General features: G+C 52.3%; 1 protein-coding gene across 1 annotated transcript in view; it reads left to right on the top strand.

Moving 5' to 3' along the window:
- Window positions 1–15985, top strand: part of DNAH10 (dynein axonemal heavy chain 10) — a 132177-nt gene that overhangs the window by 114457 nt on the left and 1735 nt on the right. The window contains exons 59-77 of the mRNA XM_064578247.1: window positions 10–146; window positions 1083–1300; window positions 2313–2534; window positions 2820–2967; window positions 4323–4602; window positions 5237–5466; window positions 6454–6727; window positions 7765–7869; window positions 8513–8667; window positions 9128–9282; window positions 10278–10461; window positions 11062–11262; window positions 11887–12096; window positions 12262–12357; window positions 13002–13173; window positions 13627–13758; window positions 13935–14146; window positions 14238–14405; window positions 15615–15795. Of these exons, the coding sequence (XP_064434317.1) occupies window positions 10–146; window positions 1083–1300; window positions 2313–2534; window positions 2820–2967; window positions 4323–4602; window positions 5237–5466; window positions 6454–6727; window positions 7765–7869; window positions 8513–8667; window positions 9128–9282; window positions 10278–10461; window positions 11062–11262; window positions 11887–12096; window positions 12262–12357; window positions 13002–13173; window positions 13627–13758; window positions 13935–14146; window positions 14238–14405; window positions 15615–15795 (3480 nt within the window). The remainder of the gene's footprint in view (window positions 1–9; window positions 147–1082; window positions 1301–2312; window positions 2535–2819; window positions 2968–4322; window positions 4603–5236; window positions 5467–6453; window positions 6728–7764; window positions 7870–8512; window positions 8668–9127; window positions 9283–10277; window positions 10462–11061; window positions 11263–11886; window positions 12097–12261; window positions 12358–13001; window positions 13174–13626; window positions 13759–13934; window positions 14147–14237; window positions 14406–15614; window positions 15796–15985) is intronic.

Here is a 15985-nt window from a genome sequence, read left to right as displayed (position 1 = left end):
GACCCCTAGGCCTCTTGAAGACTCTCAATACCACAACTGAAGAAATGGAAGCTGTGAGCAAAGCAGGCTTGGGGATGCTGAAGTTTGTTGAAGCTGTGATGGGCTACTGTGACGTTTTTAGAGAAATCAAGCCCAAAAGAGAAAAGGTATTGTCCATCTGTAAGACCTAAATAGAGCTGCCAAGGGAGCAATCTGGAGTCGGAATGAATATGTCCACAGCTTTGATGGACAAATGTGAGCAAGGTTCCGATTTTCCATCACATAAACATTTCCCCCCCTCCACTGCTAATACATGATAACCCTGAATTATATCACTCTCATCTAGACAGTGTGAATGAACTGACAGAACCAAAGTCTGGAAGATTTTCAAATTTTGTGTGGAAAGAGTAGGATAAATGGGTAAAAATCATCCTCTATAACTCAAGCAGGCCTCTTTGCCTCGGTGCTACTGACATTTGGGGCTGGACCATTCTCTGTAGGATGTGTAATAGCATCCCTGGCCTCCACCCACTGGATGCCATTGTCCCTACCCCCAAGATGTGACAACCAAAATGTCTCCAGACATTGCCATCTGTCCTGGCGTGGGAGGCACTATCGGCCCCAGCTGAGAACCACTGGGTCAGAGTAACCTGTAGAACACACAATACAAAGAGAGTTATTAGGCTGATTTGATCATTTTGAGACCTATTTTGACACTGCTTTATCACTCAGAATTTTGTTACTCAGAAAACTCAGGACCAGGTGGAAGACCAGCATTGTTTTCGATGCATTCTTTTGAGTTTTTGACTTAGAACCACAGTATCATTTTGCTGTGACCTCAGTACACATGGAAATGAAGCCATCGGCTAACTTGGATGCAGGAGAGCTTTTTTACCAAAAAAAAAAAAAGAGCTTTTGCAGCAAATGGTAGAAGAGATGACTAAGAAGGAGCCACGTACCTCAGCAGGGCATACGGTAGCCCCAAAGAGTAGGAACAACATTAGAAATGTGGTGTGGACTTAAGCCCCGGGGTGAGAGACTCTTTTCATCCCTGCCCCACTACGGTCCCTTTCCCCACCGTTCTGTGCCTTGTCTTCACTTAGGTGGCCAGGCTGGAGCGGAACTTTTACCTCACTAAACGCGAGCTAGAAAGGATCCAGAATGAGTTGGCAGCGATCCAGAGGGAACTGGAAGCCCTGGGGGCCAAATACGAGGCGGCCATTCTGGAAAAGCAAATGCTGCAGGAAGAAGCCGAAATCATGGAGAGGCGGCTGATCGCTGCGGACAAGCTCATCTCAGGCCTGGGGTCTGAGAACATCAGGTCAGCGGCTGAGGAACCCCTCCGATGAGAGGTCCGAGTGAGACTCCGTGTTGTGTCAGTGAACGTCAGCAACCGAATTTCTTACCATGTCGTCTTTCCGCCACGCCGCGTTTTTATCTGGAAACCGCGTGGGAAAGTTCTGATTTCGCTATTACCGTGTTTAGGGTGGCTAAGGCCATTTTACACATTCTTGCGGTTTATTAATTATTAAGGGTGAAGGAGGCAGTGCAGCTGTGGGGACAGGGAGGCACCAGGGGCCTCTGGCAAGGTGCTGTGTGTTCTGGAAATGTTTACTTCCTAGTGACCTTTAACCCTGAGCGCGTCCTGGGTGGGTCTGGAGGAGGGGTCCGCCTCTGTGGCTGGACAGATGTCTTCTAGGGTCTCTTCCGACCTAGCACATAGGGCTGTCCAATGCCTAGGGGCAAGGCCGTTTGGCCATAGCTGGTCCACTGGACATGAGAGAAGTTTCTAATCTGGCGCCTATAAAAGTAATATGGAAAACACTAGAAAATACTGTTTGCTCATGGGAAACAAACCATTTTCAGTATTTCTAAAACCTAGAAGACTTGGGCCGCTTAGCGGAAGGGGCCAAATAAAACATCTACTCCATTTTATCTTCGGTAGAAGGTAGAATTTTGTCACCAAGCAGGACCAGAGCTCCTGAGTTCTGCTGGGCATGTCTGCAAGTTGCTGATTAAAGCATTCAGAAACAATGTGATTACTACTTAATAAGTAGCTTTGAGACTAGATGCTTCACATTTCTCCAGCCCTGTAGATGCTGGGTTCTACTGAGCCCTGCAATTGAACAAGGTCTTCCAAAACACTGGGCTCGTTAGGGTGGGAAGTTGCAAAATGACCTGGCAATCTTTGTTTCTAAAAGAAGGGACTATCTTCAACGAAGTTTCCTTCTGGCTAGCCCCATTAGCAGTGCGTCAGGGTGGTTCTTCTAGAATGTTCCTTTTGATTGTGCCAGAAGATAACGGCTTACTGCAGCCCCCATCTCCTGCACCAGGTGGCTGAACGACCTGGATGAGCTGATGCACCGGCGGGTGAAGCTGCTGGGGGACTGCCTGCTTTGCGCGGCTTTCCTGAGCTATGAGGGCGCGTTCACGTGGGAGTTCCGTGACCAGATGGTCAACCAAGTTTGGCAGAATGATCTCCTGGAGCGGGAGATTCCCCTGAGCCAGCCTTTCCGGTTAGAAAACCTGCTCACAGATGATGTTGAGATCAGCAGGTGTGTGCAACCCTGAGCCCAGAGGATGAGGGGGCCTTGTGGGGGGCGGGGGGGTGTGGTGCGTGGTCCACGTGGGCATCACCCTGGCAGGGGAGAGCGAGGGGTGCAGCCGACCTGATTGCACAGAAATGGCATGTTGAGCTGCAAATCCAGCTTCCCCGACCCTGAGGAGTGTTGAGCAGCTTGGGGGTTGGTAGATTGTTCTGGAAGGCCAATCCTACCACTCTTAGCACTCAGTCACAACTTGACAAGAAAAACAGACTTCCCTGTCACTGTCCCTTCCAGGTGGGGATCCCAGGGACTGCCCCCCGATGAGCTCTCGGTTCAGAATGGCATCCTTACCACCCGGGCCAGCCGCTTCCCCCTCTGCATCGACCCCCAGCAGCAGGCCCTCAACTGGATAAAGAGAAAAGAGGAGAAAAATAACCTGCGGGTATGGCCCGCTCCTCCCTGGGTGTCCTCTGCCCTCACTCACTGCCTGCTCTCGGGGCACAGCCTGTCTCTCCCACCGTCTCTACCTGGCAGTGCTGGGCCCCTGGCAATGCCCTGCTGAAAACGTCCTGTCCGCCCCTGGGCGGAGCCCTCCCCCTCCCGGCGTGCCCACCCTGTTGAGTCCTTGAGGGCAGCATGACCTGCCCTGGGCTTTGCTTTCTGACCCTTGTGTTGCTTCTCAGCTGTGAGCGGCTTGAAGCTGGACATCGTGCTTCCCTTATCTTTGTGTCCCCCTACCTGCACCGTGCTTGGTGGCCTGAGACGCTCAGTCATTTTTTTCTTTTGGAATGGAGGAAGGATATCTCAATATCTTCTGGTTGAGATGTAATTCACATACTGTAAAATCCACCCATTTAACGCATACAACTAAATGGTTTTTAGTGTATTATATGCAGAGTTGTATAACAATCACCAGAATCAGGTTTTACCACCCCAAAAAGCAATGCTGTGTGCTTTAGCCGTCGCCGCCCCCCCAACCATCCTTCCATTTCCCCCCTCCCTGTCTCCTAGCAACCACTAATGTATTTTATAGATTCGCCTCCTCTGGACATTTCACATAAATGGAATCATGCACTATGTGGCCTTTGTGTCCGGCTCCTCTCACTCGGCATCATGTTTGCAAGGCTCACCCGGGTTGTAGCAGGTGTCCGCGCTTCCTTCCTCTTTGTAGCTGAATCGTAGTCCATTGTGGGGATGGATCACATTCTACCATCCATTTATCCATTGATGGGCATTCAGATGATTTCTACTTTTTGGCTATTATGAATAATGCTGCTGTGAACACTCACATGCACTTTTTTTTTTTTTTTTGGTGGGCATATGTGTTCAATTTCGCTGGGTGAAATTGCTGGGGCCCAATCACTTTTTGCTGAACTAGTTCACAAACTCATGATTCTCAGTTCTGCTTTTTCCTTATTTTTTTTTTTTTTTCGAATCCTTGCTCCCAAGTATGTACCTGCTGTTGGGGGGCAGGGTCTGCCTCTAAAATATACATAGACAGTGAGACAAATGTTATTAATGCTGAGATGGTTCTCAACTCCACCCCCCCCACCCCCAGCCTGCCAGGGGCCTGAGATGGCCCATCCTGCAAGTCGTAATGAGACTCTGTCATGATTACTTCGGGCTGCTCAGAGCCTGAACCTAACAGGTTTCTGGCTTCCATGGGTCTCATGCTTTGCTTCTCTCCCTCATTCTTTCTCCCCTTTGGCTCCCTCTGAGGCTCCGGCATGCCCACTCCCTGTTCCAGAAGCGCTCTCCTCGTATGTTTGCTGAGCGCACAGCACCCCTGTCTTCCAGGTGGCTTCCTTTAATGACCCTGACTTCCTGAAGCAGCTGGAGATGTCCATAAAGTATGGGACTCCTTTCCTGTTCCATGACGTGGATGAGTACATTGATCCTGTGATTGATAACGTCTTAGAGAAAAATATCAAAGTCGTCCAAGGACGGCAATTCATCATACTGGGAGATAAGGAAGTGGATTACGATTCAAATTTCAGACTGTACCTAAACACCAAGCTGGCCAATCCCAGATACACCCCGTCTGTGTTTGGGAAGGCCATGGTCATCAACTACACGGGTGAGGATCTACACAATCTCAGTGGCAAATTGGGGTGGTTACCACAGAGACCACAGTGGGAGTTCAGGGCTTTCGTGGGGTGCCCGCTGACCCCAGGTCATGCTCTCGGGGTCACATCTTCATCGGTCGGTTCTTCTTGATGAAGGTTGGGCGCCCCCTTGGGAGGCAGGGAGATGCGTGTCTGGGGAATGCTGAGTCTGGACCATAGGGCTCGGATACCCACACTTGGAGTGGGGTGAGACCCCCATTCTGCTGGGGCAGGAAGTTATTCTGTGTTGGTGATTTAAATATGTGGCAGGATTTTGCATTTCCCACCCCCCCCTTCCTCCCAACTGAATTCTGTTAGGAGCTGAGTGCCATTTCTCACGTTTTCTAGGGTTGTCCTCCAGCTGTGCTTTCAACTCGGGCTCCCCGATCTGTGGGAGCCTCTGCACTCTTGTCGCTCACCACTCTGTGGAGGAGCATCTCCACGTTGTTCTGACCGGTGGCTTTAGAGTAACGGCAGGAGCGAGTCCTCGAGTTCCCGAAATGCTGGCTCAGATGCACCCTCCGCTTGCCCACGCCAGGCACAAGCGTGCAGCAGGTGAGGAGACGCGGGGTGCCCAGCGGTGACAGCCTCCCCTTGCTCCCACAGTCACACTGAAAGGCCTCGAGGACCAGCTGCTGAGCGTGCTAGTGGCCTCCGAGAGGCGAGAGCTGGAGGAGCAGCGGGAGCACCTCATCCAGGAGACGAGTGAGAACAAGAACCTGCTGAAGGATTTGGAAGACTCCCTCCTTCGGGAACTGGCGACCTCCACGGGGAACATGCTGGACAACGTGGAGCTGGTGCAGACCCTGGAGGAGACCAAATCCAAGGCCACGGAGGTATCAGCTGCATGGAAAGTGCATTGCACTGGGAGGGGGCGGGGTGGTTCCTTTGGAGCTGGTACCAGTTCCCTTATCTGCTCAAGGAGAAGACTGGACTCGGGGATCTCAGGGCCTCATTCCCGCATCTTAGAAGCTGAGGTGTTGGCTCCAAATCTGCTGGCTTCAGATTTGGGCTCTTAGTCACCTGAGGGTTTGCCTGATGAGAACAGGCCACCTCTATTGGGGTGTGCTATGGGGAGGGGAGCCCTAGAGGTGTTCCCAGGGACCCTTGTGCATCAGGTCGGCCTCTTTGAGTTAAGAGTGATAGAAAACCCAGCTCTACTTGGCTTAAGTCAAAAGGGAAATTATTAGCTTAGAATACAGAAAGTCCAGGGATGGCTTCAGGCAGGGCTGGATTCAGGACTCTAAGCATATCACCAGGACCCAGTTTCTCTCCATTTCTGGGCTGGGCCTTTTGTTGGGGTGGCTTCATTCTCTGCCTCCCCATGAGTCAAGTTCCCCTCATGGTCACCAGGTGGGTATGTCCTCATGCCCCCTCAGGTTCAGGTCCAAAGGGAAGAGTGAGAATTGTTACCTGTCCCTATCATGAAGGTCCCGAGAGTCACTTCAGCCAGATGTCCACCCCAAGCCGATCCCATGGCCGGGGATGCTGTGTATAGACTGGCTGGGCCTGGGTCACACGCTCCTCTCCTGGGATTGGGGTGGACCCCACATATGGGAAGAGAGGGGGGAAGTTGGAGTGTCTAAGTTGAAGTCAGGGACTGTTATTAGAAGGACGGGGCACAGGTGCTAGGGAGTCTGGCCAACAAACATCTGGCAAGAGGGTAGGTGCTCTGCAAACCCCAGCAAGCATTGCACAGACTTCTTTGCTGCTCCCTCCCACTCTTGCTCTCTGTATTCCTTACTTTCTTGCCCATTTCCTAAGTCATCCTGGTGACGGTGTCAGTCTCCCTGTTTCCACGGTGATACACACCTTCTCTTTAGGTATCAGAGAAGCTCAAACTGGCGGAGAAGACAGCCCTGGACATCGACAGGCTGCGGGATGGCTACCGGCCAGCCGCCAGGCGGGGAGCCATCCTGTTCTTCGTGCTGTCCGAGATGGCCCTGGTCAATGCCATGTACCAGTACTCCCTCATCGCCTTCCTGGAGGTCTTTGGCTTGTCACTTAAGAAGTCCCTGCCTGACTCCATTCTCATGAAGCGATTACGGAACATTATGGACACGCTGACCTTTAACATCTATAACTATGGTTGCACGGGTGAGCACCCCTCTGCTCTGTGTGTGTGTCCAGATCTCTTCTGTGGAGGATGTGAGGCAGAGGGGATCAGGGCCCACCCTAACAGCCTCGGTTTACCTTCGTTCCCTCTTTAAAGGCCCCCACTCCCAACACAGTCACATTCGGAGGCACTGGGGGTCAGAGCTTCAACATATGGATTTGGGGGGGGACACAATTCAGCCCATTCCAGGTGGGCAGGAAAAAGGTTGAGGACTGTTGTCCCTACAGGGCTCGCTTACTTCTTGCAGCGCACAGAAGCTAGAATTCAAGTCACAGATGTTGACTTACAGTTTTTCCCCCAAGAACACATTTCTTATGTTGTTGTTTTTTATTTTAAAGAAGAAGAACTTTAGTATTCAGCATCCCCCATCACTAACAGATCTGTTGGTGGAATGTGCTTGCTCTGCAGTGGAGGTTGGCAAACCGTGACCAGCAGGCCAGGTCTGGCCCCCTGCCTGCTTGTATAAATAATGTGCTGTTGGAACCCGGCAGGGCCATTTGTCTATAGTCGTCTGTGGTTGCTTCCCCGCTGCAGCGGTGGATGAGTAATTATGGAGACAGCCTGTAACGTCGGAAATATTTCCTATCTAGCCTTTTACAGGGAGCTTGCTAACGCCTCTCCTAGATGACGCCAGACAAGAGCTCACACTTAGGGTTAGGCAAACGACCCGTGTTCCATCGAGAAGGTGGCTCTGGCCTTCTATCGCGGTCCTCCAGCCGCCTTTGGACCCCGCTCTGCTCTCCCAGGCAGGTGCGGTGGGTGCGGCAGGCAGGGCCGCTGTGGACATGCACGAGTGAGCGGGACTGCAGGCTGGCTCCTGGGCTCCCTGCGCAGACCGGGCCCGCGCTGTGTGGGCTCAGCCGCGGACATCCAGGGGTGGAGGGGTGGGGGTGCTGGGCGCCACCGAGATGTCCGGCCGTTCAGTTCATTTCTCTTACGTTTAAGCTTGTCGTGTGTAGGAAACTCCACTTTGAAAGCAAATTTACCTCATCAGTGCCCGTCTGATGTTTCCCTCCAGGGTTGTTTGAGAGACACAAGTTACTCTTCTCTTTCAATATGACGATCAAGATAGAACAAGCAGAAGGCAGAGTCCCCCAGGAAGAATTAGATTTCTTCTTAAAAGGTGATGAACGTGCCTCCTTTCATTCTTCCCCACTTCCTTGACCCCCCCTCCTCCCCGTTGCACACACATGGAGGTTCGTTAAAACAAACCAGAGTATTACCAAACTTCTCCTTAGAACTTGGCTTCCAGCAGCACAATTAAAAAAAAAAAAAATTTATTTGAGAGAGAGAGAGAGAGAGCGAGCAAAAGCAGGGGGAGCCACAGAGGGAGAGGGAGAAGCAGGCTCCCCGCTGAGCAGGGAGCCCAATGCAGGGCTTGGTCCCAGGACCCTGGGATCATGACCTGAGCTGAAGGCAGACGCTTAACCGACTGAGCCCCCCACCCGCCCCCACCGCCCCGGGCACCGTCCAACAGCACTGCTTTACTAAATATTTCAGTTGACAATTGCAACCTCCGAAGTGGTTCTGGTCTGGCCCAGAGCAGCGGGGTCTCTGCCCACAGGCTGCCCTGAGGCCGGAGGCCACGCTGAGCTGCCTGGGTGGGGTCCCCAACAGTGACAAAGTGAGTCTACGTGTCCTTCTCCGTCCATCCCCTCTGGAGACGCGGGTCTCTCCTCGGAGTGGGAGAAGTCGAAGGCCCGACTACTCACTCCTCCCGGCACGTTGCTGCTGGCTGTTTACTTTCCATCTTCTGTTGTGATTAGGAAACATTTCCTTGGAGAAGAGCCAACGAAAAAAGCCCTGTGCATGGTTGTCTGACCAGGGCTGGGAAGATATCATGCTTTTATCCGAAATGTTCTCAGACAACTTTGGGAATCTTCCTGATGATGTGGAGAAACACGTGGCAGTCTGGCAGGAGGTGAGACCATGTTCTCTCTCCCCTCCTTCCCTTCCCTCCATGTTGGTGGGCTTGAGATTTCAACCGTAGCCTTACTCCTTGTGACCCGAGTGACCCGTTCAGAGTGGAGTCAGCTCCCTCCAACACCCTTGATGGAATTCTCCTTTATGTGGGTCAGCTGGTGTGTGGGAGAACCGTCCATCTGTCTGTCCATCCGTCCATCCACCCATCCATCCATCCGAGAAATGGGCACTTGCCATGGGACTCAACAGTGAAAAAAACTCAGCCCCTCCCTTCCTGAAATTCGTCGTTTTTTGGGGGGCGGGGGAGGTAGAAAATGACACATCTGACTAGAAGTGACTTGGAGGTTCATACTCGTATAGGTTTCATTCCTTTATAAAGCGACTTTTGGGAGCTTCGTATAGAAATGGGGGCCTATATCGTTCCCAAGTTGATGCCACCATGAATGTTCTTTTCCTAGTGGTATGACCTGGACTCACTCGAGCAGTTTCCATTTCCCTTGGGTTACGATAACAACATCACCCCTTTCCAGAAGTTGCTTATTTTGCGCTGTTTCCGTGTGGATCGGGTGTATCGGGCAGTGACCGACTACGTGACTGAAACAATGGGAGAGAAGTAAGTGTGTTACGGAGTTTGCTTGGCCCTTCTGTGGGCTCGTCCCCGCCCGCCCGCACCCCGGACTCGCAGACAGCGGTGGCCACCCAACTTTGGCAGTGTTAGTCACTCTAGTTCTGTGCTATTCGGGAGAGGTTCAGTGGGAGTCACATGTGTCAAGTTTTCTAGTAGCCGCGTTCAGGAAGAAATGGATGAAGTTAATTTTAATTACATTTTATTTAACTCAGCACATTAAAATATCATTTCAACATGTAGTCAATGCAAACATTATGGAAATATTTATTTAGTATTAAGTCTTCAAAGTCCCGTGTGATTCAGCCTTACCGCACAGCTCGGTTTGCACTGGCCACACTCGCAGTGCTCAGTGGCCAGCGTGCCGAATGCCTTCCGTATTGGACAGCACGGCTCTGGAACTGAAGACAGGCAGATAACTTGGGCTTGCAAACTCAAACTCAGACGGCAATGAGTGAGCGGGGCTGGCTGGGGACGGCGGCACATGGGAGAGGTCAAGCCTGGTCCACAGGGGCAGTTGCCCCTTAGCTCCCGCTGACTGACACCAGCTGGCAGGGGCCCACCTCCCAGTGGCTGGATCCCCCGACTCTTAGAAAGAAGTTACAAATTTGGATTTCTGTGTCAAATCGCCCAAGCCTGATGTGTTGGTAACTAATTTTCAAAAATCTTGAGAAGTGGGCTATTCAGGACATACCTGTGGAGTTGTTGGCATGGGGCCTCTGGGTTGTGTGTCGTGGGGACGTCTGCCCAGAAGGGCCCCTGTCGGGAGGCGCCCCCATGAATGTGCTGGGGTGCGCTAGGGGGACGCAGTGGGGCCCGTGTCACCTAGGAGTTCACCCTCCTGTGTGTGATGTGTGTGTAGACATTGGACTCTAACCTGTGCAGACTTATACCAGAGGAACAGCCAGAAGCTTCCGGACGGGGTGAGGTGAGTGCGCTGTGGCTGTCCTCCACAAGAGACCCTGCTTTGTTTCCTTCACTAGGTACGTGCAGCCCCCCATGATCAGCTTCGAGGCCATCTTTGAGCAGAGCACTCCAAACTCGCCCATTGTGTTCATCCTCAGTCCCGGCTCTGACCCTGCCAGCGACCTTATGAAATTAGCCGAGCGCAGTGGTTTTGGAGGAAACCGCCTCAAATTCCTCGCCATGGGTCAAGGCCAAGAAAAGGTAATTTGTTATTGGAAGGAACGAACTCTAAATTTAGGTGAGGTCCCTGCCTCTGTTAACAGTTGGTTAATATCTGGTTTTGAGGGTGCCGCTCCACGCGGGAGCTGGGTGCATTTCCGGTCCTCTGGGCAGTGGTGCTCTGGTGCCCGGATGATGCATGACAGCCGTATGGTCCCACCGCGGGCATGCTGTCATGCAGACCCTGCCAGGCCGCTGTGCCCTGTTGTTCCCAACGTCTGTTCACACGTAGTCGTCATCTCCTCCTGTCCCGGTGACGTCCCCGTTTCAGATCGGGGCTGTCACTGCCCCCAGGGCATGGCCACGGACGTAGTCAGGGCGCTGGTGCGACTGTCCCAGAGAACCTGGAGCTCCCGGGGCCGAGGGAAGCCGGTGGGTGGAAGGTGCTGGCTCATCTTCCGGGCCCTGAGGGATTCTGAAAGATAGTTCTTGGAAGGCACCTCTGGAGCTCCTGGGTCCCTGGCTCCGGCTGGGGTGGGCTGTTCATTTCCGGGGGGTGTGCGGTGGGTGTCTGGGAGCGCATGGGGCCAGCATGGCTTTGGGACGCCGACCCCCCTCCCCCCGCCCCATCTCCTGGTGCAGGTAGCGCTGCAGCTGCTGGAGACAGCAGTGGCCCGTGGGCAGTGGCTGATGCTGCAGAACTGCCATCTCCTGGTCCAGTGGCTGAAAGATCTGGAGAAGTCCCTGGAGAGGATCAGCAAGCCGCACCCGGACTTCCGCCTGTGGCTCACCACAGACCCCACCAAGGGCTTCCCCATTGGGATTCTGCAGAAGTCCTTGAAGGTCTGGCTTCTGACAGACACCCCGGCCCCCCAGCCCCGTGTGTGCACGCATGTGGGTTTGGAAATCCAGGACGCAGCCGGACCCTCACACCCACCCTTCCCACGTCCATCTCTTCCTCTCTCTTCAGAGATAAGCACTGTCCTGTATTGGGTGATGATTTTCGGGGGGGGGGGACAGTTAACGCCTCTCAGGCCTGTCTCTACCACTTCCACACGTATCCAAAACACTATCTAGGTTCGTTTTCCTGTACTTCACATTTATCAAACCTTCTGCCCATATCTGCAGTGCTCTAGCGGATTAGATGCCCCACTTAACTTACTCTCCAGAGAAGTTGTGTTTGGAAAGGTTTTGTCATCTGGGGCAGGTTGAGGGAAAACTTAACTACTTTCCATGGTCCAGAGAAGCTAAAGCACCTTCCTTGGGTCATTTGATGAACAGGAGCCAGAACAGTATCTTGTTCCCTAACTTCTTTGCTGGGCCTTTCACAAGAGACGTTTGCTGTGTGGGGGATGGGAAAGGTGGCCGCACAGAGAGGAAGGGAAAGCCGAGATGTCTACATTTTGCACCCTCTTCAAAGCTGGACTCATGGGTCTGTGGTTTTGGTCACGATTTGTCTTCTGACAGGTTGTTACAGAGCCCCCCAACGGGCTGAAACTCAACATGAGAGCAACGTACTTCAAGATCTCTCAAGACACACTGGAGCAGTGTCCGCACCCGGCCTTCAAGTCCCTGGTCTATGTGCTGGCGTTCTTCCACGCGGTGGTGCAGGAGAGGAGAAAGTTCGGGAAGATCGGGTGGAACGTGTACTATGACTTCAATGAGTCTGACTTCCAGGTGAAGACGCGGTGGCTGCTGGTCCCCCTCACCCGGCTCATCTCCCCTGACCCTTTCTCCAATTCACGACCACCCGGCTGCTGCCGCCCACACTTCAGGAAAGGGTCAGCACGGGAGTGACTTCGTAGGTTGGAGGATAACCACGCCGGTGCCTCCTCTTTTAAGGTCTGCATGGAGATTCTGAACACGTACCTAACAAAAGCCTTCCAGCAACATGACCCTAGGATCCCGTGGGGCAGCCTCAAGTACCTCATTGGAGAGGTAGGAGCCTCTTGGGGGACCCTTCATGGGCTGCCTCCTGGGGCTGGAGATGGGCTGTGGCCCGGGGCCCCGTGCGTGACCTCTAAGCCCTTGGTGACTCCCCTCTTGCTTCTGCCACCCGTCAGCTGGAGGCCTGAGGTTTCTGAGGAATTCTGTTGGCTCATCACCTGGGTGTCTTTCTCCTAAGTGGGCTCCATCCCCATGGACGCTCTGGATTCATCACTGTGGGGGCTGTGTTCTCTAGGGGTGGGCATGGCCTCGGGCCTGTCATTGTAATCTTGTTCCTGTCCAGCAGGCATGGAGGGCCACTCTGGAGACCATTACTTTATACAGCCCCCACCCCCATGCCCTGCAGGTGGCACCCACAGGGACATCACCAATTCCAAAGACCAAAGCGGCAGCTGGCTTTTTTGGTGGTTTTGTGGTCTGTTCACTAGGTTTTGGGGATTTTGCAAATGGCCTATGGGCTCCCGGCTCTTCATGAGGGCACCTCTTGTTCACAGTGGGTCACAAGGCATGCCATCGACATGGTTTGAGCTGCACAGTGGCCAGGCCAGCAGGAGCATCCCCAAGGGCACGTCTGGTCTCAGGGGTCCTTTGGTGGGTCCTGCGCTCCCAGCCAGTTCTTGCTTCCTGTACCTCAGGTCATGTACGGAGGACGAGCCATCGACAGCTTCGATCGGCGCATCCTGACCATCTACATGGATGAGTACCTGGGAGACTTCGTTTTTGACACTTTCCAGCCATTCCACTTCTTCCGGAATAAGGAAGTGGACTATAAAATCCCCGTTGGTGATGTAAAGGAAAAATTTGTTGGTGAGATTTCTCAGGCATCAAAACGTATGTTAAAATTGTTTTCTAAGGGAGATCCACCATACATTTCAGCTGTTCTGTTTTCTGTGGTTGGCTTGATGGCTCTTCTGACCTCTCTGCTGGTGGGGATCCTTGGCTGGTGGGCGTGCTCCATGATGTTTTTATAGGGGGCCCAGCACGTTCTTTATAGCCTCAGCATTGATGGAATTAGTTCAGATTTCCTGTCCTAGAATGATGACAAATATGTCAGATTCTGCCTGGAAGGGAAGCCCACTGAGCCATTTTCATAAATGATAAACATACAGCTGTATTAGGGTGTGGTGGTATAGAATTTTTATTCAAAAACGTGTCACCCCTTAAGCAGTGGAAATTAGTCTTGCCTATCTGGGGATGTTGAGGCAGTGGGCCCTCAGAAATGAGGGTGGTGTGACAGTGTATTCCCTGTTCTGATTATAGAAGCCATTGAGGCCCTCCCACTGGCCAACACACCCGAAGTGTTTGGTCTTCATTCCAATGCTGAGATTGGATATTACACTCGGGCGGCTCGGGACATGTGGGCCCACTTGCTGGAGCTGCAGCCTCAGACAGGTGAAGTCTGTGGAGGACGGAATTGGTTTGGTTAGGGTGGAAGGTGTTGGCACAGGGTGCTCTTGGTTCTTGTAGGTTGTATATTGTTGATGCCTTTCCACGAACCAGAAGGCTCAGGATGCCCCAGTCCCAACACTCAGATGCCTTGCTTTCCCTAAAAACTGTCCTGGTTTTAGGGGAATCCAGCAGTGGCATCAGCCGGGATGATTACATTGGCCACATTGCCAAGGACATAGAAAACAAGATGCCTAGAATCTTTGACTTGGACCAGATCAGGAAGCACCTCGGGGTGGGAATCTCCCCCACGTCGGTAGTGCTTCTGCAGGAGCTGGAACGCTTCAACAAGCTCGTCATACGGATGTCCAAGTCTCTGGCTGAACTTCAGAGGGTGAGCATGCTCCTAACGCGCACACCACTGCCTAGACACACCACCCAGTTTTCTGATGGTCTTGCCTGACTGCTCTCGACTCTGCGAACAGGCCTTGGTGGGAGAAGTTGGCATGAGCAACGAGTTAGATGACGTAGCCAGGTCTCTTTTCCTCGGGCAAATCCCTAGTATCTGGAGAAAGCTTGCCCCGGACACGTTAAAGTCCCTTGGGAACTGGATGCTCTACTTCCTGCGACGGTTCAGCCAGTACACGTTGTGGGTAAGTAGAGGCAACGGTCTTTTCGTTGGTTCGAGGTTCAGCCCGGACTGACCCTGCCCCCAACCACCTCCAACTCCCAACCCCTCTCTAACTCCGCAGTAGTACCTTCCTTTTGCAGTTGACTGGGTGTTCTAGAAATGGTCTCTGACTCTACAGGCATACCTGTATTGTTTTTTCCTTTTTGTTTCGTTTTCAAGACTTTGAAGCCTATTATGCACAATCTGATTTATTCATCTCAGAGTCCATCTTGGCCATTGTTCCTCTAAGTACATTTGGATCTAACTTACTCTTTTAATGGGGCTCTGTTTTACAGATGTTCCACGTCCTTTCCCCTCATGGACACTTAGGTGGTTCCATTTGGGTTTTTTCTCTTTTTAGCTAGGAGGGACAATGCTCTGGCGCCCATGTCTTTAGTTACGCACATGAGTATATTTCACAGGCAAATCCCTACAATGGCAGAGTTGGGTCCCAGGGTGTGCATTTCACATTCTGACAGCTCTTGTCAGACAGTCTTCTAGAGAAGTGGGAACCACAGTGAACGAACACGAGTATTTCCTCCCCTCTCTGCGACACTGTGTATTCTTAATATTTTGGATCTTTGCTCCGTGATAGGTAAATAATAATACGTGTGGGTGTGCATTTCTTTAATTATGGTGAGGCTGAGCATATCTTACACACACGTAGGTATCTCATTTCTTTTTCTGTGAATCGTCTTTTTGTGTCTTGATTTCATTTTTATCGAGTTCTTCATCTTTTTAAAATGATCTTTTGGAGCTTTTTGTGTATCAGGGAGATTAGCCCTGTGTCTGTCAGTATTGTGTTTCCCCCAACTTGTCATAAGTCTTTTGATTTTGCTTATGGCATTTTTTCCTGTAAGAAAGTCTTACAGTTTTATTTAGTCAAATGTATCAGTCTGTTCTTTTATGGCCTCTGGGTTTAGCATTCCCAACTCCAAGATCTTGACAACATCCATTGGAGATTTGATCTGGTACTTTTGTGACTTGGTTCTTTTATATCTAGATCTTCATTCCTTCTGGAATCAGGCAGTTCAGCTTGTTTTCCCCAGCATGCTTCCAGTTGTACCCACGCCCATCTTTCTGCTGCCAAAGTGAACTATGTTTAATCGTGAACTTAACATCTGGTTCACGCTTGGCCCTGGCATTTGATGTTGGCCCCAGGCTCCTGCCAGCTTCCCTCCTTTCCCTCCAGGTCACCGAGAGCGAGCCCAGCGTGATGTGGCTCTCGGGGCTGCACATCCCAGAGTCCTACCTCACGGCCCTGGTGCAGGCCACCTGCCGGAAGAACAACTGGCCGCTTGACCGCTCCACCTTGTTCACGCAAGTGACCAAGTTCCAAGATGCAGATGAAGTGAATGAGCGGGCAGGACAAGGTACGGTCAGCTGGCTGGGGAGTCTCCTCCCCGAGCTGTCCCCAAGGCAGAGCAACAAGCATGGTGTGGGCTGAAACAGGGCCAGGCCACGTTTGAAAGTGAGGCTGCCGCGGACAGCGGTGCTATGGGTGCGCTCCCCGAGTCTCGACCGGAGGGTGGCCACACGCGCTGCTCTGCCAGTTTCAGCACT

This window comes from Mirounga angustirostris, unplaced genomic scaffold (assembly GCF_029215605.1).
Source record: "Mirounga angustirostris isolate CCGP_5_RB_7025 unplaced genomic scaffold, mMirAng1.0.hap1 SCAF_14, whole genome shotgun sequence".
Lineage (NCBI taxonomy): Eukaryota > Metazoa > Chordata > Mammalia > Carnivora > Phocidae > Mirounga > Mirounga angustirostris.
Note: the sequence above shows the minus strand (reverse complement) of the source record. Positions and strands in the feature narration are given on the sequence as shown.